The 27,289-nt window shown below is 31.2% G+C and overlaps 1 protein-coding gene across 2 annotated transcripts in view; it reads right to left on the bottom strand.

Annotated features, from left to right (window-relative positions):
* LOC149481450 (phospholipid phosphatase 2-like) overlaps positions 1–27,289 on the bottom strand; it is a 78,619-nt gene that overhangs the window by 20,911 nt on the left and 30,419 nt on the right. For both annotated transcript variants that reach the window (XM_089705028.1, XM_089705029.1), the window contains exon 2: positions 7,510–7,603. In XM_089705028.1, coding sequence (XP_089561154.1) covers positions 7,510–7,603 — 94 coding nt within the window. The remainder of the gene's footprint in view (positions 1–7,509; positions 7,604–27,289) is intronic.

The following is a 27,289-nucleotide window of genomic DNA, read 5'->3' as shown; positions in this document are numbered from 1 at the left end:
TACTCAAAAATGTATACCTTTTCCCATAAGAAAACGGACTATAATACCTGCGAAGCGACATGACCTTACTGTAATAATATTTAGCGTTATATCGATTGTAAAATTGAATCATGAATACCTAGTATGATGTAAATGTTTTACGATTATTGATTTCGATTTTAGCATATAAATCGTACTATTTGTGTGTATGAATTTAAATTGATCAAATCGATATAGAAATGTTAAAATATAAAATAATCACTTTCTTTTCTAAACAATATTATGTATTTCAATCCGATACTATGGTAACATTATTAAACAAGCTTTTAGTGTAAAATATCCCATTTCAACCATAAATTCACATTGTCTATCGGCATTCCATGGGCCATGAATAAAAAAACAATTTTATAGTCAACACGTTTCATAAAAATATCATCTTTCCTAACATTTTAGCACATCCAGATATTTTAAAAGCACATCAACGTATAATAACATAAATAGCGTATACTATTTTGATATCTATTACACATGAATACGGCATATTATCCCTTGGACATTTTAAACATATATTTCAGTATACAGGCACGTTTTTATTAAATTAACGTGTTGCATTGTGACCCCATTCTAAACATATTTAGGATATTGTTTAAATTTAAACTCTAAGTTAATGCAGTAGAGTTGAAGTTTCTAGTTATCCTTTTGGTAAGTAATTAGCAAATACGAAATATTGTTATTGCAGATGTGTTTTAAAGAATAAGATGTAGCTAATTATATACTTGCACTAATAAATTAGAAAGATTTACTGTTTGTATACATGCTACATTTCTATTTTTACTTTGTTCGTTAGTTATCCGTATCTAAAAGGTTTTAAGATAATACATTTATTTATTTACATTTAGTTATGAGAACATGGTCTTTAATATAAATAAATAAATCATTTCATAGATTTTTCTATTTTTTTTTAAACTCAAACCCAAGTGTTCTCGAAATTATAAAAGTCAATGCACATTTCAATTTTTGAAAAGTACATATAAAAATGTAAGATACATTATTCGATCTGTATCGCGAAGAACTTTACTTGATGGACTCTTGCTTGAGACGTGCCGATAGATTCGCGAAAGTCTTCAAATTCTGTAACTATTTTAAAAAGGATAACTGTGCTAATTCAAGTTTATAATATTTAGTATTTACCAGTGTTTATTGTGCCAACTTGTCTTTAACACAATAAATAAGAAAACTGCACGATCGCCTCTACGCATTTTTCTGTTCCCCCTTCCCTGAAAAATGGGACAAACCTCCAAAAAGGTCCCATAATTGTTCGAACACCGTTATTATTTTTATAATCACCAGGAAGCAATAATCTCTAGATAGACCTGTTGTTATTTATCTTTTTGGCCACGGAAGTGATTTTGCGGACGTGCAAAAATAATTAATTTAGGAACAATACGCGAATCGTGATCGAGAAAAAAAAAACCACGGACGTGTTATTGTTTTTAATTTTTTTGAATGCAACACGTAAAAAAGTGACATTTTTTTATTATTTTTGTTGCAGCTATGTTTGGTGCGCGATTTTTTAAGCTTGAAATTTATAGGTTATACCACAGATACACAAAGACATGCTAAGTCAGAAATTATACAGATAATAAATTAAATATAGATTCAACTTATTGTTGGTTATTTTAAGCAGTTTATTTATTTAGTAAGTGGTTTACAATATATATTTAAATAATAATATTACTGAACATTAATTACTTGTTTATGTATGATGGCGACATTAGACCATTTAAGTATCAATAAGAATTTCTTGGACAGTCATAAAAGATCTCACTTCTGGAATATTAAAAAGCACTTAAAGCGCGTTATTCTAGAATAATCTATGCTAAGATAAAGGTAATGTAAAGTAAATGATCCACCATTACATGAGATAAGGTAATGCCTTACTGGGAATGTCATGTGATTTCTGAGGACTCGCTTTTTTAAGTGTGTTTTGTTTTAAGAACTTTATATTTATTCATTCAACCGTGCTTATAAAGTAGACTTATTTCTCAGCTGTACTTTTATTATAGTACTAGCGGTCCGCCCCGGCTTCGCCCGTGGTACATATTTACGTTTTCTCTACATAAAAACCATCCTCGTACTTCAAGGAATATAATAAAAAAAGAATTATCGAAATCGGTTCAGTCTTCAGCCGTTCTCGAGTTATGCGCTTACCAACACATTTTGCGATTCATTTTTATATATAAGAGATGGTACTGTCAAGTGTCAATTGACTATTTGATATAACTGTATATTGTGTTGGAATAATGAAATTTTACGCAACATTTCCACAAATAGGTAGGCGAATATAATACTATTATTACCGTACTAAATACTACAATTAAAGTATTTCACAGAGCGAATAGGAGATTATAAGATAGAGACACTTTTTTTATTAATTATTGTACTATTTAACCAAACGCACAAACGAAGAAACATTAACATAAAGAAGAACCTAGCCCAATAATGTTCATGGGAATGTTTTCCTAGTTAACTATTAACTGGAAGGTTCATAATACTGAATACATTATTATTATTATTATGAGCCATGGCTGTCCCACTACTGGGCAAAGGCCTCTCTTCCCTCAGTCCATTTCTCCCTATTTTGAGCAATTTTGCTCCAATCTGCTAAATGAGAGTCAAGCTCATCCCGCCATCTTATTCTGGGCCTGCCTCGCAGCCTTTTGTCTTTATTGGGGATCCACAAAGTGGTAATTTTTGCCCACAACTCCTCCGACATTCGGCAAACATGGCCAGCCCATTTCAGTTCAGCAGCTTTATGAGCTACATCGAATATCTTTGTTTATGAGCGCAGTATCTCATTTTGGACGCGATCCGTGAATAGGTACATGTTTGTTAATAATCGTTAAATGTCAAATGAGAGGTTCACAAAAATGGCAACATGTGCAATTTAACAAATGCTATTTGTACACGATTCGACACGATTTGGGTCATAATAGCAATCAACATTGCCACATCTAGGATATACTTTTCCCACCTTTTTCTGAAGAAAGCTCAAATGATTGTGTGATGTGTCGCAAATTCCTATAGAAAGATGGACAGACACACAAATGTTCAGAGATGGATGTTTTTTCGTCTGTTTAAACGGATTGGAAATCAACAGATATACTTACAGACAGACTGATAAAATTACTGCTTGAAGAACTGAAAGAACGGTAGGTAATGTACCTACATTGAAAGACTCTGATCCCCCTTTTTGAAGAAAAAACAATATATTATATCCGTTGTGGCGAAAAGACAAACAAACACACTTTCGTAATAATATATTAGTAAGAATACAGGGAAGCGATAAAATAACAAATGATACAATTAATGAAATCCAATAAAATGACTATTTCTGTAACTTTATTAACGTGAATAAAATTAAATACTTAGGTACTAATGAAAGGACCCAGACTGACCTCTGGACTATCAACTTATGTAATTACAAGACATTTAGCTATCTTAGTTTGTTACATAACTTATCCGATTTATGTGTCTCTTAATAGCTTAATTCATAAAAAATTACATTATTTTTACGCTTTTATATCATGTTTTAGTAATTTTTGTGAGATATATCAAAATCGAAAACTTGTCGAAGAATCAAAAGTTCAACGACATGTAACATCCGCCAACCCGCACTTGGCCAGCGTGGTGGATCATGGCCTGAACCTCAAAGGAGGCTTGTGGCCCAGCAGTGGGAACGTATATGGGCTTGATATCAAAATCTCAAAGGAATAAAGAGAGATGTCACAAAGTTTACGACTTTGTGAAGACATTTGAATGTATGTGCGCCTATCTGCGGCTGAACATTTATGGATGAAATTACATGCATTTGCAAGATACAATGATAATTATTAATTAGGTATGTAAATTATACATTAAAACTTAAAAGCTATACAATTTCTTTGCTAAGTATAGGTTAAATAAATCCAAACAAAATACGGAAGTAAATCTGTTTGTTTGTTACATGTTAACGGCTAAAATAATGAGCCGAATGTTTTGTAATGTGATAGACTAGTTTAGCAAATAGTTACTTTGTAATTGAACGTAAGTAATAGCATGTGATATTATGTACTTATTCAAGTTAATAGGGAACTAAATCTACGAGCTTTTACTTTTTTTTGGTAGAGTTTAATTAGATGACTTTGATTTATGTATTATCTTCTCTATATACCAACATAAAACATATCTACTATATTATAAAAATAAGTTTTTAATCAACTTTTGAATAGACACTGTATATTTAATATTAAGTGAAATTTATTTTTATTTATTTACTCACAAGAATATAAATGTATAACAAGTATGTTTACAAGAAGTACCCATGTCTTAGTTCGGGAGTTGATAAGTTGCAGTTTTGTATACAATCAGATAATGCATTATCTTATTTTAATTAGTATCTGAGCTTATTGCCTTCAGCAAAACAGCTTTATATTAAGATATTCGTAGAATTTATTACTATGTAACCAGACCTAAGAACCTTATTTTCATTCATAAGTAGCGTTTCAAAGCACTTTTTAATAGATACTAACGCGCCTTAAACCAAACGTAGTAGGTATATAACAAAGGGAAAACTTAATTTTTTTAAAGATTTCCCCTAAAAAGATGTTATTTTTACATTCAAGCGGAAACATATTTCTTTATCCATATATACTATTGTCTATTACGTACATAATATACATGTATTTATTTATATAGATTACTGATAGAGCTATCTACACGGTCATGATCGGGGAAATACGAATGACATTGATCTTGATATTGTACCGTCGCGTCGAAGTCAAGATACTACCAGATAAGCCTATCTAACAGTTGATATTATTCTGTATTTTATTGTGTAATAGATATTTTTGACATTCACATAAATAGGAAATGTAGGTGTGAAAAGAAAGTTAATGTTGCAAGAAATATTAGATTAGATTAGAAGTAGAAATCACGTTTTTTAATAAAGAGGTATAATACTACACACAGTACTACTGTACAGCCGAAAAATGTATATGGTTCATATTTAAAAGATATTTATACAGAAATTCAATAAGTAATATAACAATTACCTTCTATTAAGAAAAATATTTGTTTATAAGTTTTGTATATTTAATGTCAAGTCGTCCATCAACCAAATTAAATTCAAGAAATTTCTTCTCCAAACAAAGTCCTAAGGTTCTGCTCGATTAGCAAAAGGTACATAAAATAAACAGAAAATGCAAACACGCATGTGTGCACGACTGTACCGTAACGTCGTGAGGTGTCAGCGTTATGTCAACAATGTCAAAAGTGTCAACAATGTCAACCGTGACGACCACCCACGGTGTCAGCGATGTCGGGGTCATTCCTATGACTATGTGGTTATATTAAAATACTGTTAAATAAATTTAGATGGACAGTTTATGTGGTGTCGAGTTTCAAGCGTGTACAGTGAAGTGGAGAATCGGTTTTTTATTGTTTTAGGATTAGGTGTAAGATTTTTATATCCCAATAAAAATGGAAATAATCTATCGTTTATATTCTGTTCTGAACTTAAACTTAAACTTAAAGTCTAAATAGTCTCTACTGAACAAACATGATTGACTTTATTTCACAATAAAATAATTACTTAAACGCACGCATTATTTTGCACACAATTTTATTGTGGCACCTATTCTATTAAATTGCTTATTATCACAAAGTCAAAATTCAACAACCATATAATATATATTATGTATACCTAATTTAAACTTGTTAACATTTACACCTATAAAAGCTTATGAAAGCTTTGACACAGGTACCTACGCATATCACCAAAAGTTTACAATTAAATACAAGTACCTACCTATTAATACAAAAAAATAGTTTGCTTCATTCATATACCACATTAGTACCGTTATAATAAGACAGCAAACATTTATGTCCACAGTCCAGTTGTGATCATTTCGGGAGCTACAGTTTTCGAGGTACAAACTGACACACAAACTGACCACACGCATTGTGTAACTGATACATGAATTGTTATATCTAATTAAATACACTCTTTTGTAATGGATACTTCTGTTAATAGACTGTTATATTGTGTTACATTATTACGTATCATTGTTCAAATTTTATGGTCTTGTGAAAATACGTATCGAATTTTTAAATCTGATGTAGGTTATAGATTAGTAATGGGTAAAAAATAACAGTAATATTCGTTTGCTTGTAAAAACTAGGAAAATAGAAAAAAAATGCTGTACAATTTCTACGGCAACATATGAAAATCAATGATATTTCACTGAGTAATGCCTATCGTGGCATACAAATATTTAAGTTATTACCATTTATTTCATCTTCAATGTAAATTATTTTTAATGTGTCCATAGAAACAGTACTTTTACATCGTAACCGTAATTTTCATTTTATTTAATTTCATGTCATTATGTACGATACCAGCGAAGCCGCCGACAAAAACACTATTAAGTCTATTATAACATTTAATATATGTACTTACATATATCTATACTATAGTAATGAAACCCAAAAACCACAAACCAATGGTAACCAAATACCACAAATTGTGGTCTGACCTGCTACTAATTTACTTATACCCTATTGTGTTACGAACCTGTCCTTTGTTTTGATTAGAATTAACGTTAGAAACATAAATCTAGTTCAATTATAACAATAGCTAAAAAATGTGTAAGAATAATATATGAAGAAATTTAAAACTCATACCTAATGATAATGGAAACGGTGTAATAATACATACAGTCCCTTAAAAATTATCTACGTAACTTGATTGTATTTCTCATGGTGTATTTTTCACAACAATAAGAATATCTCAAACATTCGTTTATTCAAGTTTCAACTACGTACAGTTTTTTTTATTAATGAATATATATTTAAGGAATATATAATGAACATAAGCGCGGGAACATTCCCGACAATAATATGTGAAACGTGATCACACACAAAAATTAGGGCCAGCGTAATTATCAGCTCTAATTAGGCGCCAGGCGCTCTAGCCAATTAAGTATACGTTGAACTTGGTCAAAACTATAATAATGTGCTCTTAATTGCTTCATCAATTTCAAATATAGCTCATTATGTAATTAATTAATAGGATCATCTATTAATGCGCAGTTTAAAGTGATTTTAAATGTCCAAGTAGTTAAAATGCCAATAAATCTTTATAAGTTTATAGACTACTGTTCTAATTTGATGTTTAGAGATTTGTTTAGTTCTAAAAATTGTACGTAATTGTAAATTTGTTGATAAAATTACTGCAAAATTTACGAATTCGTCAAATTATAATGTAAAGGTTCTTAAATATTCCATGGTATTAGAAAGAAAGAAGAAAAGACATTTATTTCTAGTATTATTTAATAATAGCTCAAATATTTGATGCTGCACCAAGGTATAAAAAAATCGATTTCGAAAAACGTCCAGGTTCTACAATTCTTTTGCTCTCCATTAGTCCAATTAATAAGAACGTTTTGTATATTTATAAGTCTAACACTAATACATAATATTGTAACTTACCCAATAATAATATAGGGAGATCGATAAGCAAATGCCACAAGAGATTGTGTCGGGCCTGCATCTCCACGGGGGCTGGTCGTTGGTCGGCTACCGTCTGGAAATAAAACAGATAATAAATACTCTTGTTATTAACTAACTTACTAAACAATTCTATTTTAGGAAGTAGGGTTTTATGGAATTTAGACAATTTTATGAATGTATTCAAGGATATATTTTTATAATATTTTAAAGAACACGAATACTTGAATAAGACGCATCTTGTTGACGCAGTTTTTTTTCTTAAGATGGATGAATTTCACACATTTTTTTCCTAAAGATGGTTAAATCTCATACATTATTTAACTAAAGATGATCGATGCTATTACCTAACTATTTTAATTATCCGTATAACTAACAGTAGTTATACGGAATCCGTATTACTAACACGGTCACGCAGTAGTGTGACCGTGTCAAAAAAGATCTTGATTCTGAAGGAAAATTGACCAAATAGTTTCACAGTACAATTTAAATTTTAAACTGAGTGCTGAGGTCTGATAAAAGCTGACAAGATATTCTTAAAAGGAAGGTGCGATTTGTCAAATTCTTGTTTTCCATGATTCATGCGCGTAAAATTTATGTGACTGATTTATTTTCGTCCTGGCGATATATCTATGCGTTTTGCTGCAACTAACATAGATTTCTACTGACCTATAAACCAACATTATTTTGTTTTAGGGATTAGTGAATTGTGTAATTTTAAGTACGAATTAGTTAACTACAAAAGGTTTTTATATTTTGTAACATTCATAATCCCATTAGTGTTGTTAATATTAATAGATTTGGACATCGGATGGATTATTGGATAAAAATGCTACGCTTGTCACATCGTGTTTTCAACAGCAGTGTCCTTTTGTTAGATACAAGTGCAATAAAATCAAAGTCACGAAGTATAGAGAAAAGTCGTGTTGATCTGCTGATCGAATTTATTTATTTTTAACTGACATTCCCAATACGACATACGTTTCCCAATTCGTAGTGCATTCGTTCTTCCGTTCCTCCAACGTTTTTAGGAATGTCGTCCACACAAGAACCATACCTATAAATATTTTGTTTCTAAATTTTTAGTTTATAATTTTTGCCTACATCTAATTAGCGTCTATGGTTTGAATCTTGGTGCTGGCGTGCCTGTTAACTATTTAACAAAATATACAAGAACAGAAATCACATCGTATCCCAAAGGAACACAATTAGCACGTAACACATCAAGTCTATTTGAGGCGCAATAAAACCGCATCTAATACTTGTTACGACCCCACCGTTGCAATTGCATTACGTAACATTTGCTTATGTCATCTGTGATTTGGGAAATAATATACATGTGATACATATCACATTAAGGGCCGATTTTTCAATGCTTGGATAAAACTTATTCGTCGAATAATGTATAAAACTACCATTTTAAAAATGTATTCTAATTGCCCGTATTTGACAGTTTACGTGACATTTTAATATTATCGTGTAGGTAATACTTTATTGGACGGATAAGATTTATCCAAGCATTGAAAAATCGGCCCTTAATAGGGTAATATTTTGTATTACTATTTTGTATGTGCGTATAATGGTGGTATTAACTGCTTTCAAAATTATTGGAAGTAATTGTTATATAAGGAGCTTAAGGCAAATATTTTTCCCAGAAATAATAAATTCAGTAGGTATGCTTATTATATGCAGTAAATATCGCGCATCTATGAAATATCTTGATTAATGATAAAATGATCTTGGATAAAATTACAATGTCACAGTACTCCGAAAGTCTGAAAAGACTTAACATCTTGTACGGAAATAACAATAACAGTCGTCTAAACGTATGATTCCTATCTCCAATTGATTTGATTATGCACATTTGTTTATTTAATTTTATGACGTTGTGTTATGTGTATGATGTCTTGTTGCCAGCAATAGTTAAATAAATAAGTGTATGAGTGTTGCATCGTAACTCACTGCGTAGTGTTTTTTGTTGTCAGTTTAAAAATTTAGTCGAGTGTCTTTGCGTGTAAGTCTGGAGGAAAATATAAGTGCTCTTGCGTAGACATACCGAATTTATAGACTATTATAGTGAAATTAAACACACTACTGATAAAATTACCAGATTAAGTGTAGCATGTTCTAAAAGGTAGAGAAAAAGGGTCACCACTTTTTAGTAATATAATGAAAACTTTGCATTAGATAGGTACTTTTTACGAAAAACCAAAAAAAGCAAGGTATTTATTAAGAAAAAAAGTTTTTGAAAAAAAAATAACAGTTTTTAGTGATTTATTTCAGTACTCTCCTTTTACAAGATTATCTTTGTATAACATGATAAACATAACTTGAATCATGTTGGGGTGATTGTAGGGAGAAATTGATAATCCAATAAATATTCAAAGTCACATCGTATTCGACACAGGAATTTAGGACATAAGAGAGACGAGTCTAGAGCCTACGATAGTCCGTCTGTCTACAATTTACATAAGAATGCACCTGTACTCGACAAACGTTTGGTCTAACATGGCCGTAAAGATTATAGTATTTGCTTAATGAAGTTGAAAATTAGCATGTTCAATTACAAAACGAAATTAATGTCCTATGAAATTAATAGGCTACGATTAAAGTAGAGTTATTCATTTTATATTATTTCTGTATTTTTGTTCTTCTCTTAATTAGCACGTAATTTGATTTATTTCAAAATTTCAGTTTCATTAGTTTTAATCACGATACAGGCTTTTATTTGATACGCATACAATGCTTGCTAAAAATAATAAAAAAGTATGTAATGCTTTTCCGGCCTCAAGACTTCTCGATTCATTATTGCAAGCTCTTGAAAATCCTAGAAAACTATTTGCACCAGCATGGCCCAGCGTTGCCCAACCATTGGCGCTATCTAGCCAACAACCGATTAATATTAACGACGAATGAAATCCGCTTTGGCGATACCTGCGCCTGCGCCTCAATCATTGTCACTAACCCGTTCCAGGCGATATATCAGGTGTTTGCAAGAATTAAACGTTATTAATTCCTTGACGTATTGCTGGCCATTAATTCTGAGATTAATGGCAGGTTTGGCTAGAAATGCTAGAGATAGAGATTTATTTATCTTGTAAATCATAGTACATAAAGTGCTTACAAAGTATGAAGCGTATGCGTTATTTTATTCATTTAATTTACGGTTTTAAGTTAGGTGTAATTGAGGTATTGATTTGTTTTAAAAAAAAGTATCGCTCCCATGCAATTAAAACTAAAAACCTAGTTCAAAAATAAAATGACAAAGAGAGACCCGTGGGGCATTTCTTTGGTTTTTAAATTGCAATCTATCGGTATTCCTAAAATAACCAGTAATATTGTGGTTCTATTTGAAATGCATAGAAAAACTTTAATAATTTTCTCATACGATTATTCAGGAACTTTTCATCATTACTGACAATTTGTTATCAATACCAATATATTATAGAAATTTCGAGATTTGGCGCCAAATTCTCTACAAGATTATAATTAAAGTGTACCAAATTTCTAATCACTGCCCTATTTAAACTATCTATTTCGAGCGATCGACAAAAGCGCATAAGCGCGCAATTAGTAACGTCAGAATGTCAGTTTGACAGATAACCTAAAAAGGTTTGACAGCCCGCCATATTCGCGAAGCGCATTGTTATTCCCTATGCGATGTGAGGACGTCTATAGATTTTAATGTAATCTATGCGATCTAGGGGCATTGTTAGGTTATTTAGAGGTATAGTGTAACAGTATATTACACCGTTAACCTACTATGGGTGCATTATCATGGAAATTAAAGGGTTACTTTGCGAATATTAAGTTTTTGCACCTACTAAGTGAGCATTTGAGGACAGTTAAATTTAAAGTGGCAAATTCTGCGAACGTATTTGGTAATTAAATCGGGTCGATTAGAATATTTTGTCATAAATAAAGTTAAGAACCTGAGTAAATGGTCATGTTTTTTTTAATTTGCATACCTACTTCTAAAGGCAACGAAATGTAGGTTCCTACTTACATAGTTTGACGTAGGTAACCTATTGGTATCGCTATAATATTATAGGTACGTGCTGCCAATTTTGGTACACCGCGACCGTGACTAATTATCCTATGTTCTATGATGGTATCCAAACTCTTTTTTATTGTTTAAATTATCTTATCATCGAATAAAAAGTTTAAATCGATGTGACATTAGTTATTCTAATAGCATTTCATTGGAACAATTAATGTAATGGCTTTTTGGAACACCAATCATATTATTTCTATTATTATACACATCTTTTACAAGTCTATAAAAATATTCGTTTTAATTGTTTTAATCTGTAATTTTTTTCACAAATTTCACCTTCTTCAAATGGTTTTCTTTTTTTAATCCCTGACCACAGACAACATATAAAATGGTTCCAATTTTGATAGCAATAAACATTTTATTGAATTAACCAAACGTTAAGTCATAATGAGTCAAAAGTTTACAATCAGTAGCAGCAGTTAATTATTATATCATTATGTTACGTCAAAATAATTAATGATCGTTTGAACCGATCTTTCGGTGAACATGTGTTAGAGATAATAAAATTACAGCAATGAACTGTAACTTTTATGATGCAGATGCTGTTTCAATTGAATTAAGGACTTTCACGGGACTTTTTACAACTCATTTATTGGTTTGAAACTTGGATTAAGTAATGACTTACACTAGCTACACTATTACTACTACACTATTATACAATAGCTGATACTCTAGTGTTGTAAATCTGGTTCTAATATTTACTTAGTTTCTAGTATTTTAAAACTTCTTTAACTTATACCTACTATTAGAAAAAAATTGAAAATATGAGACAACAAGAATGTTTTTTTATTAGAGATTTTAATGTTTAGAGAGACTTATTATTTTTCATAGCAAGTAGGAACTATTTAGTAAAATACGATAGCATCGAAGGACATTGCATTAACTTCACATTTAAGTATGTAATCTTCAATCAACGTCTCAATTCATGACCTGAATAGATTTAAATGATTGAAATTTTCCTTTAAAGATACTGAATTTTGCATGATTTATCGTTAAGCTTTTGAAAGTTCGTGGTCATGTAGTCTATCTTATAAATCTATACTAATATTATAAAGCTGAACAGTTTGTTTTTTTGAACGCGCTAATCTCAGGTACCTACTAGTTACTACTGGTCCGATTTGAAAGATTCTTTCGGTGTTATATAGCCCATTTATCGAGGAAGGCTATAGGCTATATATGAATATTATCATCACGCTAGGACCAACACGAGCGGAGCAATGCGGGTAAAACCGCGAGGCACAGTATAGTTATACAAAACGTGATAAGTTGTCTCTTTTCTCTTTTCTAAAGGGATTAGTTGTTACGCACGACTTTCAATCAGACTTTCTTGAGAACAAAAAATAGTAGGTGTTGAAATTACGTTATTATGTTGTTAAGGCGTTTGACCAGTTTTCGGTTATCTTGGTTGTGGATGAAATATATTGTGAAAGTTGAATATTAGATTTTCACTGAAATTAAGATAACCAAATTCCAAAATCAATCATTAAGCAAGACATTCTTAAAAGAGTCGCTTTTGAGGCATCGCTTTGCCTTTTTGTAGCAAAAAGTCGAAAATTATCAGATAATTTAAACATTCACTTACATTGCTATTCAATAAAATGTTGATTTTCGGTTAATGTTCCTACATAATACATATTAATTAATTTATTAGTTGGATATCTAAGCCTGCACTTGACCTGTATTTACGTATGCGAAAAATATTTAAATTGACACATGGCAAGGAAATCAAATAAATTCATTCTAGACACGTGCGCGATGCATGCTGCATGCATTTGATGCATGCCTAGTCGTAAAAGCGTGTCTTCCTAAATAAGAATATTGAAAGAATACATCGGAGTAAAAAATAAAACCTTTTTATTGTTTCATATTTACGTAAATAATATTATGATTTATGTAATATTATGTCTAATTATTTATAGAGATATTATATTGATCGAACTAGAATATTATATTCTCATAAGAAGATGTTATACTTAGCTGGGTATAGGTATACTACTATTTTATCAAAGCGTAGGTTTATAATATTAAAATTTAAGACAGATTTTCATACGTAGTAGTATATTATTATTAGTCTGTGGTAGTAGGTAACTATAGTACCTACGTTAATTTTCTTGTGTTCTTCACATAAAAACATCAAATAAAACCAACTTTCATTTGTATTTCATTAAATAGGTACCTACTTGGTAAAATTGCATACAAATCCACTAAGCCATTTGTACACGATACTAACATACCAATATTACTGGTACTGACTAATAATAAAAAACTGCTGTATAAAATAAGCTCTACTATACCTAAGTACCACGTGACTTCGCGAAACAGTCATATTCTGTATCAGATATCGTGTTGTATAAACAATCCGACTATGCAGCGGTCGGATGCCTCATGCCATTCCTTGTGGTACATATATTGTAAACTTGTGACGTCATAAAAACAGTAAATAGTGTGAATAGGCTTTTATTATAATTTTATTTAACCCTATAGACTCTTACCTTGTTCAGGCCAAAGAGTTGGTTAGGGTTTAACATTAATAAAGACAATTTATTTTAATAAACGAGATAGTAAGAAATGAATATAGCTTTGTTAAATTATAAATCTTCTTATATATAAAAATGAATCGCAAAATGTGTTGGTAAGCGCATAACTCGAGAACGGCTGAACCGATTTCGATAATTCTTTTTTTATTATATTCCTTGAAGCACGAGGATGGTTTTTATGTAGAGAAAACGTAAATATGTACCACGGGCGAAGCCGGGGCGGACCGCTAGTAGTAAATAGATACAGTTGAAATAATAATTAAATTAAATAATCATTATCATCTCTCTAGCCGAGTTTTATGGATATTAAAGGGCTTGAAACTATTTTCCGGTAATAATACCACGAAATACATTCTTACTAGGTATTTAGTTTGACCACGAGACCCGAGAAAGGGCACGAAATCATATATGTGTAATGCTAAACTTGTACAAAATATACTAAAATGATGCAAACAGAATAGCATTACCCTCTTTCCAAATGCGTAAAACTATGTCACTGTTATTTATCACTAAAACAAACTAATCAAAGTCAACAAAACACGCACACTTAATGCACAAAAAATGTCGTTCGAACGTAATCGCATAGAAGATGAATAATTAATCACTAAACGGTTTCTATGGAAACGCTTTTGGCGCCCTTTATCTTAAGTGGGCCTTTATGGTTAGTATTTTTTTATTGATTTTAGTTTTCATAATCTGTGGAGCAGTGAAGTAGTGTTGTTAATAGATATATCTAATTCTTTTGTGTTGTTTGATTAATATTGTTTTGTTCTGTAATGTCACACGTATTTTTTCTTTGTTTATGTCTTGGAACATGGTTCAAGAATAAATAAAGGTTTATGTTCAATTTCATGAGCTATTTGACAAATTTCATGCTTCACAGTACTGTAATTGCTTCGATTGACTGTGTTTTCTTACTTTTATAACTAAGAGACTACTTTCTTCACTTCTATTTTAACTATCCTATTACTATGTTGATATAATATGTATAGTACATATCTCTTACGATGGAGCTACGCCACAGAGTAAAAAAAGTATGACGAAAAAATAGACTAAAAAGTAATATGGCGTAAGTCGTAACTGCTTGCATAAAGTCCGGTATAATATGATTATATTTTCTCTTTTTATTGCCATAATGTCTATTATGCCATGAAATTGGGTTAGGTGAAGGGCTGTCATATCATTCGATAGTTTATTGCAAAAGTAATTTAGGAAATCTTTCTATTATACAATTTTAAAAAGGTCAGTCCGTTTGTTGAGAAGAATGGTTTAAAAGAGCATGTAAAAATTATTACAAACGTAATTCTTTTTTGTAAAAGTAAGATTCTAAGTAATTTCCACAGTGCTTTTGCTTTATAAATAACACAAAAAACACATAATATTATAGTACTTAAATCACCAATAAAAAACTTTTTTAAAAGAAACAAAACCGGGTTAATCTGGTAGTATAGAATTATTCATAAAGACGTATAAAATATGCGTGACTTACATAGATAAGGAATGTATTAAAATATTATATTACATTGATATGACACGTTTTTTTCTATCATTAATCATTAAGTTTAATGACGTTGTTACTTGTTACATAAAATATTAAAAAACGCGTAAAAATACAGTTTGGTTATAGTACTAGTCTCACAATAATTGGTTTATTCATGCAAGCATATAAAAAAAAATCAATGAGTATAAGTATTTACGATATTGAAGAAAATAACGTTACGTATTAAAGAATGTTTATAGTAAAGGTTTTTAACAAAATATATACATATAAATAAATCTACACTAATATTGTTTGATTGTACGAAATCAGTCCTGAAACTACTGGGCCGATTTCCAAAATTCTTTTACCTCCAAAAAGCTCCTCAGATTCCATTCATATATGTTTGAATTGGAGTATAAAGCTAGTTAAACATTGTCGTAAATCGTAATAGTCTCAAGCTTTATCGTTCAGTGTACACATGCCTTTATGCTTTACCCTTCTGACCCTAAGTTATTTAGTATATTAAGATAGCGCCTTTGAAGTCTGCACGAGATCGCAATAACATTAATTATTACTTATTTATTTGATACTAGTTGTGTCCCGCGTCGTTGTCTACATTTAGTCAAGTAAATGTATTCGTATTCTGACTACAATTTTAGCTAAAATAACTAAAAGTGAACGGGTACCTTCTAGGGTAGCGCGTACCATCTTAGACCACATCTTAGCTAAACATCAGACGAGATTGTGGTCAAGCGCTTCCCTATTGTCAATTATATAAAAAAATGTGTGCGTGTACTAGTGAACACACGTAAGAAGTGAAACTTCTTTATGACCTTATTTTTCAAAAAATAATTTACTATATGCAACTTTACAGAAATACGTCGAATCACGCGTGGTAGGGATAAGAAAAAGATGGCGCGTAACGGAAAAATGTCACGCGTAACGAAAAAATGTTACACTAAATTTTTTTCCAACCCCGATAAAGAAGTTTCACTTCAATAACATGGCAATAAACTGATATTAAAAGAATAAAGACTAATTTATTCCATTTTGTTAGTACATTGGTCATGATCATTTTAATTGACTAAAATTTATCTTTTTAATCTACCTATAATTATTGTAAAAATTTAAGCATATAATTATGAATTAGGTATGTAAGTAATTATTTATAACAGACAATTTTTTAATCAGAATTGTAATGAAATAATAAAATTTTGTTTTTGCGCACACACGCGTTAATATAACTCTTGCGCAGCTTTGAAGATCCCGGATTCTTGCATGATGGCCTAATTTTGGCAGGAAGTCAAACATATTTCAATAATTATAAGCTACTCTTCCTGTAGACTTATATTTTTATAAGGAATCGAATCTTGAAATTCGATACCTAAACCTAAAAAGCTTATTAAGGCGAGCTACCAAATATGAGAATTCCACCAATACCAATTATGAAATATGAGAGATTGCATAGCTTTTATCTCAGACTTTGAGCGCGGCGACCGAATGTAAAAATTCCGTAAGGAAAAAACCTAACACCCTCACTCCAACCGGCACAGCGATGCGATGCTATGCAATAGCTTTACCGCGGCAGTCCTCGAGTGCCACACGTAATACGGTAATAGAACTATGGTTCCCGGTTCTGGCCAGGCAAGAAAAAAAAATTAAACTGCCTAACTGGGGAATCATGTAGATTTCTTCTGAAGTTGAAAGTGTCTGTTTGGTACAGATAAAAAATATTTCCTCTGTAATATTAGTTTAGAAATCTAGAAAGTATTCTATAACAAGTAAGAATGTTTTTTTGTTCCTGTAGATAAATCCTAGATTTTAAGCTTATAGTCGGAAACTATCAAGATACCTAACTTTGGTAATTAGCCTAGTTTCTTCTATATTTAAATCTGTTATAATACCCATTGTGAATAGACATGTATTGTCCCCTGGGTAAGAGAAAGCGGAATGTCCGGATCACTGAGACTATTAAGTGCTTAGAGCCCATACAAATTAGCTGAGCCGATCGCGACATCGGATCTGGACACACCTTCAAGTTCTATTGACACTAATACTGGTGTCAAGACATTCGAAGACCTAACGGAATTTAGCAATGGGAATAGAATTTAAATTGTTTTGGTACCTACAAGGTAAATATATTTTTTATTCAAATGATTTAATTTATATTTTTTGTTATAACAAAAACATATTACCTATTAAAAAAAGTTTATTAACAGGTGGGTACCTACTAGGACTTGAAGATCGCATACATCAGATAGAACATCATTTGTATGCATTTCAATTAAGATTATTTTCCTGAACAAAGCTGCCCTAAACATATTTTATCTGCCACTGAATGACTGAAATGCATAAAATCACCGATTTAAATCAAAAACAAATCCATATAAACATCTTCAATACCTAATTAAGCATAGATAATAATTACAGTTAAAACTTAAACCGTTAATTCCAACTGATGACAATACGATAAAAGCAAGCAATATGTAAAACCAACAACAAATCAGCAAGTTATTCATTAGTTACATGGGAAAGTGGAAAGGCGTAACAAATTGGCAAGCGGAGACGGGTGAAAATTTAGCACTCATTAGTCTTTGGTGTGCTTCATTATCTGTTAGGGCTTTCGCCACAGATTACGAATACATAGTTTCATTCACTTTGAAAGAAGCTTCTCTTCGAGAAAAAACTGGAAAGTTACGGTAAAATAGCGCGTATTTTTGTTTAGTTTCAAAACTCAAAACTAAAACTGAAGCTCAAAGAGATATAGGGAGAACAAAACGTAAAAATATCTATCCATTTTCCAACAACGTTGATTGCTTTGGAACTTTATGAATAGACAAAACTAGGACACAACTCTGTTTCATCAACTTATGAGATGAGATTTACACTATAAATTCGCGAAGTTGTTTTGCATATAACATTTTAAATGATCCATTCAATATCACTGATATTATTGGTATAATTTTTGCACTCAAATCTCAATATAATTTTATACCAGTAATCAATGTTTAAAAATTACCTTACCGCCCGATTAACACATACCATAGAGCATAGAATAACACAGACGTCCCGCCAAGAGCTGTCATAGATAAAACAAGAAATACACACTCGAACATTTAAGCCATAAATTAAGACTAATCGCTATCTAAATCAACGCAAAGTGCACGTTATTAATGTAATGCGAGAAATTACAGTAAACACGATATATATCCGCGATTGAGATACCGGCGGGACGAGTTCCTTTATCTATTGAGTTATAGGAAGAAATACTAGATTTAACTGCGACTTTTCTTAAATAACTTGCTAAAACATAAACGTTAAGTGAATTCTTGTGTACTTGCTGCCCCAGCAGACTTCTATTTCGTGTTATCGGGAACCATAAGAACCTTCCTTCGTTAGAAAAATTTGCCGAATTAGTCGAACCGTTCTCGAGTTTTACACTAAGCAACATCTTTGGCCACAACGACTTGCCGAATTTGATGGAAATTAATTGAGTCATGTAATATATTTATAACGTTTTCAGCATAGAGTTTTCAGCTATCTGACAATAAGAAATTTATAAATCTACATTAGTTTAATTTAACAGTTTCAACTTTCAACGTGTTCTACGAGTAAATGTATGAATATTGCTAAAATATTCTATCGATAAATTTGAAATTAAATTTAAATTTGATCTGAAAACTTAACGCACACGTGGTAAACACGGTTTAAAGTTGAATCAATAAATTTATTAATTATTAACAAACGGAACTGATGCATTAGTCACGGATAAACAACCGGTCGAATAATTACGATAAATGCGATTTCTAATGCGTTATGCCACTTCACATGGGCTGCGGTTACCTGTAGCCGTCAAAACGGTTATCTCACTGAAATAGATGTGAAATTAAATTGGCCCTTAGCCCAAAAATACATAGGGATTTTATTAAAAAGAAATAACCTATATTAAAAATAAAATGTAATCAGGTAGTACGTGCTAAATTTCGTGAATTTTTACTGCACTGTGAATAGGTACACTACAGCAAAAAATTACTCATTGCTTATCATAACATGTTCATAAACAAAAATATATCATTTTTTACGACTCAATAGTTTGAAATATGCTGGCATTAACACATTTACTTGCGTTGCGACAGCTCTAGCTGTAAGTGTGAAGTGACATTATTTTTTGCATGCTCTGTGCTTCAAATATATTTCTTATTAAACTGCAATAATGCAATTGACATAACTGTGTTTATTAATTATTTGTTGTTAGTAATAAATTCAGTTTTTTATACACAATATAATAGCCTACATACGCACTACGCAGCTAGATAATAAAACATAGGTAAGTACATTACTTGTAAATTGTAATATAACAAAAAATCAGTAGATTGACATTTATTTATATGACTTTAACTTTATTTATTCATTTAGAAGATATAATTTTAAGTACATACCTATCTTCTTTTTCTCTTCTTTGATCTAAATGAGATAAATTATACAGACAAAGCCATCTGCATGAACTAAGCTTAAAATCAAAACAATACAACATTTCATCATTGACATACATTTGTGACATAAACAAGACATTGATTAATTGTTTTAGATGTTAAATCAAAACATTTGAATATGCTTACAAACATACAGAAGGACAAAGTGTTGGCCAATACATACAGGTATTATAAGTAAATATTAAGTTTGGGTGAGATATTAGAGGTTAAAAACTAACACGAAAAAAGACTATAATAAGATATTTTAATTTATATTTTATACTAACATGAACAGAGAGAGAGAGAAAGGTATTTTTCTATATCAAGGGGTAAGGTCTTAATAAATTTGTATGTAGGTTTATACCTACAACACGCAATTACTGATGAATGACTCACAACTACTGATTTGATTATGAAAATTCTTTCAGGAAGCTACACTATTTAGGAGTGACATAATGTTATTTTTTAGCCCTTGCGAAGCTGGGTCAAGCGACTGGAAGTATATTTTAGACTAGCTTTCCGCCCGCTTTGTCTAAAACTTTACAAATTATATATGTACTAAAACCTTCCTCGAGAAACCTATTAAAAATATCATAAAAATCCGTTGCATAATTTTAAAGATTTAAGCATAGGAACAGACAGACAGCGGGAAGCGCCTTTGTTTTATACAATTATTGATATGTAAACTCCATTGAAAGTGTTTAATATCAATGTTTAAAAATAAACAGAAAAGAGAATATAAGCGTAAAAATTCCTCTACCATTTGAGACGAAGCAATTGAAATTATTAACGCTTCTTTATAAGGGCAGGAAATAACGAATTATCATACTTCTGTGTAGAAAGGTCTGGCGCCATCATGTCACATTTCTAATTTGATTTACATTGCTTGTTTTTTAAAGAAAATTCGTCTCTAAAGAGGGATGATAAGCAGCAATGCATACAGCATAGATAGCAAGATTTATAGCGAATTTTGATGCATAGATAGCAAGATTTATAGAAAGTATGCTGATAATTTAACGTAATTCAATTTCCTACTTATAATTTTCTTATAATGATTCGGAATATAATGTTATTAGTATGTCATGTTGAGGTTACACAGTAACTTATTAGTTATCTGTGGTTTAGTTTCATCGACAGATTACTAGGTACTTGACCTACCTAGTAACTAATTAAAAAATATGTTAATTTCATCTGATTTCCATAACACAAGCGAAATCTTAGTATGGGCCTGTACTATTAACTATTCTGTGGTATGGGATCAGATCGTGCCGTGTGAAAATTGTCCTGAAATATTTATTATTTATATATTTCAACCAAAGACGTTAGTTATATATACAATTAACTTTTAATCGACTTCAAAAAAAAGGAGTATTGAACTCGACTGTATTTTTTGTCTCTTGTGGTTTTGACACTGAAACAGATGTCAAATTGGTCCTTATCCCAAAAAGACTCTCGGGATATCGCTAAAAAAGAAAATAAATTTTACAATTTCGCACCAGTGAATATGAATGAGTAATACAGTTACTTAATGTTTAATTCATTACAGGATTGGTTGACAGGTTTTTAACGTACATTTCCGACGGGAGACATGATTAGTTTTTGCACCAGGCTCCTTCCGTGCAAAATAGTACTGGAGGTAATTGTGTTGAAAAACTTGGCACATAATAATAAAGATGTTAATTTTATGGATTTTTTTTAATTAATTGTTCAGTACCGTATTGTAAAACCAGATTTGTTTGAACTCCGTTTAATAAAAGAAAGAGCTACCTGTAAGTGAAGAAGAATCAACAACAAATGATTTTCTGGACATTTTAATGTATGTAATTTGATAGAAGATGAAACCAACATGAAACATAATGTTTTTGGGAAGAGTGACAAGACACAGAAACAATTAAACCAAAACCAGGTTCAAATTATAGCACAAACAGAAAATATTCAAGAAACATAATTATTGCAATTAAAATGATTATATTCAATTACCATAATACCGGTATTCTAAATTAATTAGAATTACAGGTAATGTCCGTCTCCCATTTCTACTTTTCTATCATTTACAGATATCTCTAATCGTCGTTTTGCGTTATCAAATAAATGACAATTAATAGAAACCTCTCCTTATCAGCCTTAAGTCACGGATAACTATTAACTAGTGGTTATGGGGTTGTCAACCTATGGTTTAAAATGTACAATTTTAAACTAAGATTAAAATTATCGAGGCAAGTTCGACAATATTATTTTTTCTTGTTTACGGATTTATCTGAATTCCTATTGGTCGTCGTGATGATATCTCGATAATGGCCTATCTAAAAAATACGTGTGGCACTCGAGGACTGCCGCGGTATAAAGCTACATATTTCATACAATCGCATCGCTGTGCCGGTTGGAGTGGGGGATGTTAGGTTTTTTCGTTACGGAATTTTTACATTCAGTCGCCGCGCTCAAAGTCTGCGATAAAAGCTATGCAATAATTTTCCGGTGTAGTTAAGATTTGAACTACGGTACAAACAGGGATATATTTTTTCTTTCTTTCTTTCTTTCTTTCAATATCCAGGTAATCAGAAGCTCAGAATTGTTTTTCGGCTTTAAATGTAGAAATCTCAACGGTATTCTCAAATTAATAGCAAAGGTTGGTAAAGTCTGCAATTTTAAGATAAATAATGTTTAATGTTAGCTATTTCGAAATGCCTAGATTGTAGTTTCTTGAATATTCATTGATAGGTTTGAATACAGGTAAATGCCAGTAGTTTATTTGGCACGATTTTAATTTAAATAATAAATATCTTATTTGAATAATCAACCACGTTATCAATAAATATCTATCCATTGTTTCTATGAAAATGAAAAATAGTATTCGAATTCCTTTTAAAATCAATTTCATTTAAAAGAAAAATAAACAATTTAAGATTTTGGCATCATTTTCAATCATTGATAACATTTTTACATAATATAAAACTACAATTAATATGCAATTTACTCATTTTTTCAATAGGTTAAATCACAGACATGTATCAAGATAGACTAAGCGAGTGTATGTACTTCCCGTGTCCAAACTAAGTTTATGAAACTTACTTGACGCTGGCCTACACTCAGTCCGCGCTTGCAGTTCGCCAAGGAAAGACGTGAAGCTGAATAAATTAAAATGCCGAATTGCGCCGTTATAAACTGTAGAAACTCCACAGCTGTGAGTGGCCAAGTTAGCAGAGATGTTTCCTTCCACCGGTAAGTAATTTTCTAATCAGAATATGCACTATTTATTTTAAAATCAAATAAAGAATATCTGTGGAAAACGATCGTGACAAACACGGATACCAAATCATACGAAATGATTCGGAATACATTGCGGCTTTTACTTGGCACGGTAAAGATCGAGTCGTATGATAACAAGCAATGAATAGCGTCTTCTCATTTTTCTGTTCTCATTTTTCTGTCCAATTTTGTGGTTAGTGATGTTCATTTGATGCAACAGTTCTCGATTCTAATCGATTTTATAATCGAACAGAAAAATGATAATTTGAAGGAGCAATTTTTCAGAAAAAAAGGCATAGATTTTTTTGTCATTTAATACGACTTGACCTAGAACTTTTAAGTATTTTAATACAAAGGTACTAAAAATAAATATTATGACATGGACGCCATTAGTTAAAGTGTCATCTTGGGAGTTTTTTAAGAAAACTCAAAACTTTCAGTTTTCCAAGTAACCCGAACATAAAAGAAAAATGGATTGATGCAACGGGACATAAAGATTGATTGATTGAGAGTTTAATTACTTTCTTTCGATGGCCTCTCTAGTACGTAGTACACGGTAACTCAATGGGCATATGTAAGAAAAAGCTAAAACACATTAGTTTACTTGTTAGAATATTTATTAAAAGGTTTATAAATTTATTTTATCATTCCTCTGTCTATGGTAATTATCATTTTTCTGTCTTGAATCGATTTAGTAATCGATTACGATTCATTTATTTAATTACCTCTTAGATATAGATCTAGTTTGATCTGATTTCTTTCGATTTACTTCGATGGGATAGGACGATACTAGAATCGCCGCGCGAGTGGCGTCCTAATCGATTTAGCGTAAAATGAAATTACCATCACTAAAAAGCGCTCGTGACGTCATAACGCGTCAAGGTCAGTACAAAAAATATGACACGCTTGGTTTTCATACAGATCGCGGTACTTGCGTTGTCTACTTAAATATACATGTCTGTGGGTTAAATCCTACAAGCAGTCATACACTAATAGACCGATAATTAATATTTAATACAATATATTATTTCTATTACATCCAAACGTTCACAATTTGCCGACAAAATGTTGATTATCCATTAATTATGTATTTACACCCACTAGCTTCCTATTACCTAAGTTTCTAGCCATTACCTGTGCCATTACTCCTACGCTTGGAGCGTGTCCTGATTGACGAGATACGCATTCCAGCCCCCCTAGTCAAGTGGTTTTCTGTTAGCGTAGCGTTCAATAGAATAGACTACGAATGTATGAGATTGACGTAAGCTGTAGGATAAACGTAGCTACAGCTTACGTCAGTCTCATACATTCGTAGTCTATTCTATTGAACGCTACGCTAACAGAAAGCCACTTGACTAGGGGGGCAGAGCCCTTGAATTTAGTCAAAGTGTGTGTTTTAGTTTTTGACTATTAAACTTTCAAAGCTTTAGCAAATGTTATTCTTACACTTTCTTCAAGAACCTCTCTATTTATATAAAAGAGTAGTTTAAATTTCTAAATTCTAAGCAGCACGTAACATATAGGCACAACGGGAAGCGACTATGTTTAACTTTTATACTACCTAGGTATGTAAAACTTTACCTAATGTTGTAATCGCCATAAAATGCGTACATAGTGATATCGGTGAATTCTACATTCATAGAAAATAGTGAAATTGTTGTAGGTATCCAACATCATTTACATAATATCATATTAGTACGCTAAAATATTTTATTCACATTGTTATTTAACAAATGAAAGTAGTTTTTTATCTTTTATTCTTTCTATTCATATAGTCATTCGACTTCCCATAATGATACAGGGCCTTTAGACAAACGTACGTAACGCCATGGAATAGAAACTGCTAACGCTAATTATTGACATAAGCTCATGACATTTTGGTAATGGTTCGGTCACACCACCAACGGCGAAGACGACCACGACCAAAATTCCAATCTTGCCGAAATTTGTTCAAAATCAATATTAAAATCTCCCGTCATTCTGGTACTCGGAAATAAAAAATTTCGAGGTCAATTAATAAAAAAATAGGGTTTTTAGCGATTTTCGCCGAGACGGTAAGTTTATCATACAATCACCTGAACCAAAATTGTAGATCATCTAATTATCTATAAAAAAGGTTAAATACATTTTTTTCTAGGAGCCACCGTTTCTATGAAAAACCTGTTTGTTTATCCATTGATCTCAATTTTTTTTCCAAACACCAATACGATAGGAAATTCTTTAATTTCATTTTTAATTGTGTTTTGCACAATTTTATTTAATTGCGACTGGATGAAAATTTTGTTCGTGGTCGTCGTTGTCGTTGGTAGGGTGACCAAATCCTTAGGCAAAACATCATACGCTTATGTCAATTTCTATCGATTGCGTATTCTATTCCTTGGCGTTTTGACGTTCGTCTCGGCCCCCAGGTAGGACTATTAAGTAGAATCGTATCGAATAATAGTATCTATAATCCGCTACCTCCATCACCCTAGGCAGAACCTAATCTAGATAATCCAGGACATTTTAATTTGCAACACCGTGCCAGTGGCGATGCTATGATAACGGCATGAGACTGTCTTTGTGCTTAGCAATTAGTGTAACGGTGGTAATAGTCTGGTAATGTCATCTATGTGAATGTTTGCTCTTTTGAACGTTGAAGAAAGATAATTTATTCATGTACCAACTTAAAACTGAAAATTACAAAAATAAGGTTAAAAAAATAATAAATAAAAATTATAAATTACTTAGGTATAAATGAATAAATTAAGGACAGTACTCTGATGTACATACATAGGACATCTACTGATGTACATACCTTGAACTTTCCTTCACTTTTGAAAATTTAAAAAGTATAGTAAGTACTTAATAGTTAATATTATGTAGTTCCTTATAAGTTAAAAAAGTAGATTCTGCTACACTAGGAGTCATTAGTAATATAGCTTAATTTTTAAATATTTATTTAACGAAAACTTCTTGATCTGAGCATTCCATACGCTCATAAAACCTTAAAATTAATTTATCTTTCAGCAATACACATCATACAAAATTATAATACAAACTTAAATAGATGCAGGTGCGCATAGATAATTGATAATTCTATAATCTGTGCTCAGACACATTGGTCTGTAATTTATGGTTAAAGCAAGATAAGTACGTTATTAGCTATTGCATACAAATCGCTGCATGTGCACTTTACACGTAATAGTATAGGTGTGAATATTATCTTTATTGGCAGGGCTTTAGAAAAAGCTTTTAGAAGTTTTAATATTCTATGTTTATATACTTTATATTATATATTGTGACTTTGGCTTTATTTCTATGTTAATATTACACATATTCGATGACTGCTTCTCCAAGGAAAAGAAAAAATGCAACATGAATATTTTCAAAGGTTGAATTTTAAGCTGCAGGGATAAATACTTTCTACTGAAAAAATATTGTTTATTGTTTCTTAGTGTAATAAATAAAAAAAAAGTAATGCAAAATTTATCATTTTTATTACCTACCATCCATCTGCCATCGTAGTTGATAGGTACAAGCATTTCTTAATTTGAGACAAAAATAGATGTGTAAAATATCCAAAAATAAAATTAACACTGATATATGGTTTCTTACAATGCTATAATATCTTTGATCTTTTAAACAGCTCTTTGTCTCCGGTCGTTAAAACTTGAGATCAAGATAGCGATAAGAGATTACAAAGAATTTTTTCTTTTATTCTCCAAAAGCGTTTACGCACAATATCAAGATGGCGTTCGAAAATTGCTTTTGAAATTTAAAAAAAGAACGTCCTTTAATGGCCATGTTTTTTTCTGATTGTACGATTATATTTTGAAAGTCGAAAAAAGTTAATTTTATTAAAATGCATGTATGCAAGTACTTACCACTAAGCAATAATAATTATTTTTTTATTTTTATTTACCGCATGTTAAAATCATTGGTAAATCACAACCGATAAAACATATTTTTGAGGATAACCGTTTAACAA

The sequence above is a fragment of the Colias philodice genome, chromosome 16 (assembly GCF_061535455.1).
Source record: "Colias philodice isolate Cphi_HAF_F1 chromosome 16, ilColPhil1 Martin Lab GWU primary, whole genome shotgun sequence".
Lineage (NCBI taxonomy): Eukaryota > Metazoa > Arthropoda > Insecta > Lepidoptera > Pieridae > Colias > Colias philodice.
The sequence above is the reverse complement of the archived record's forward strand: the minus strand, read 5'-3'. Positions and strand labels throughout refer to the sequence as shown.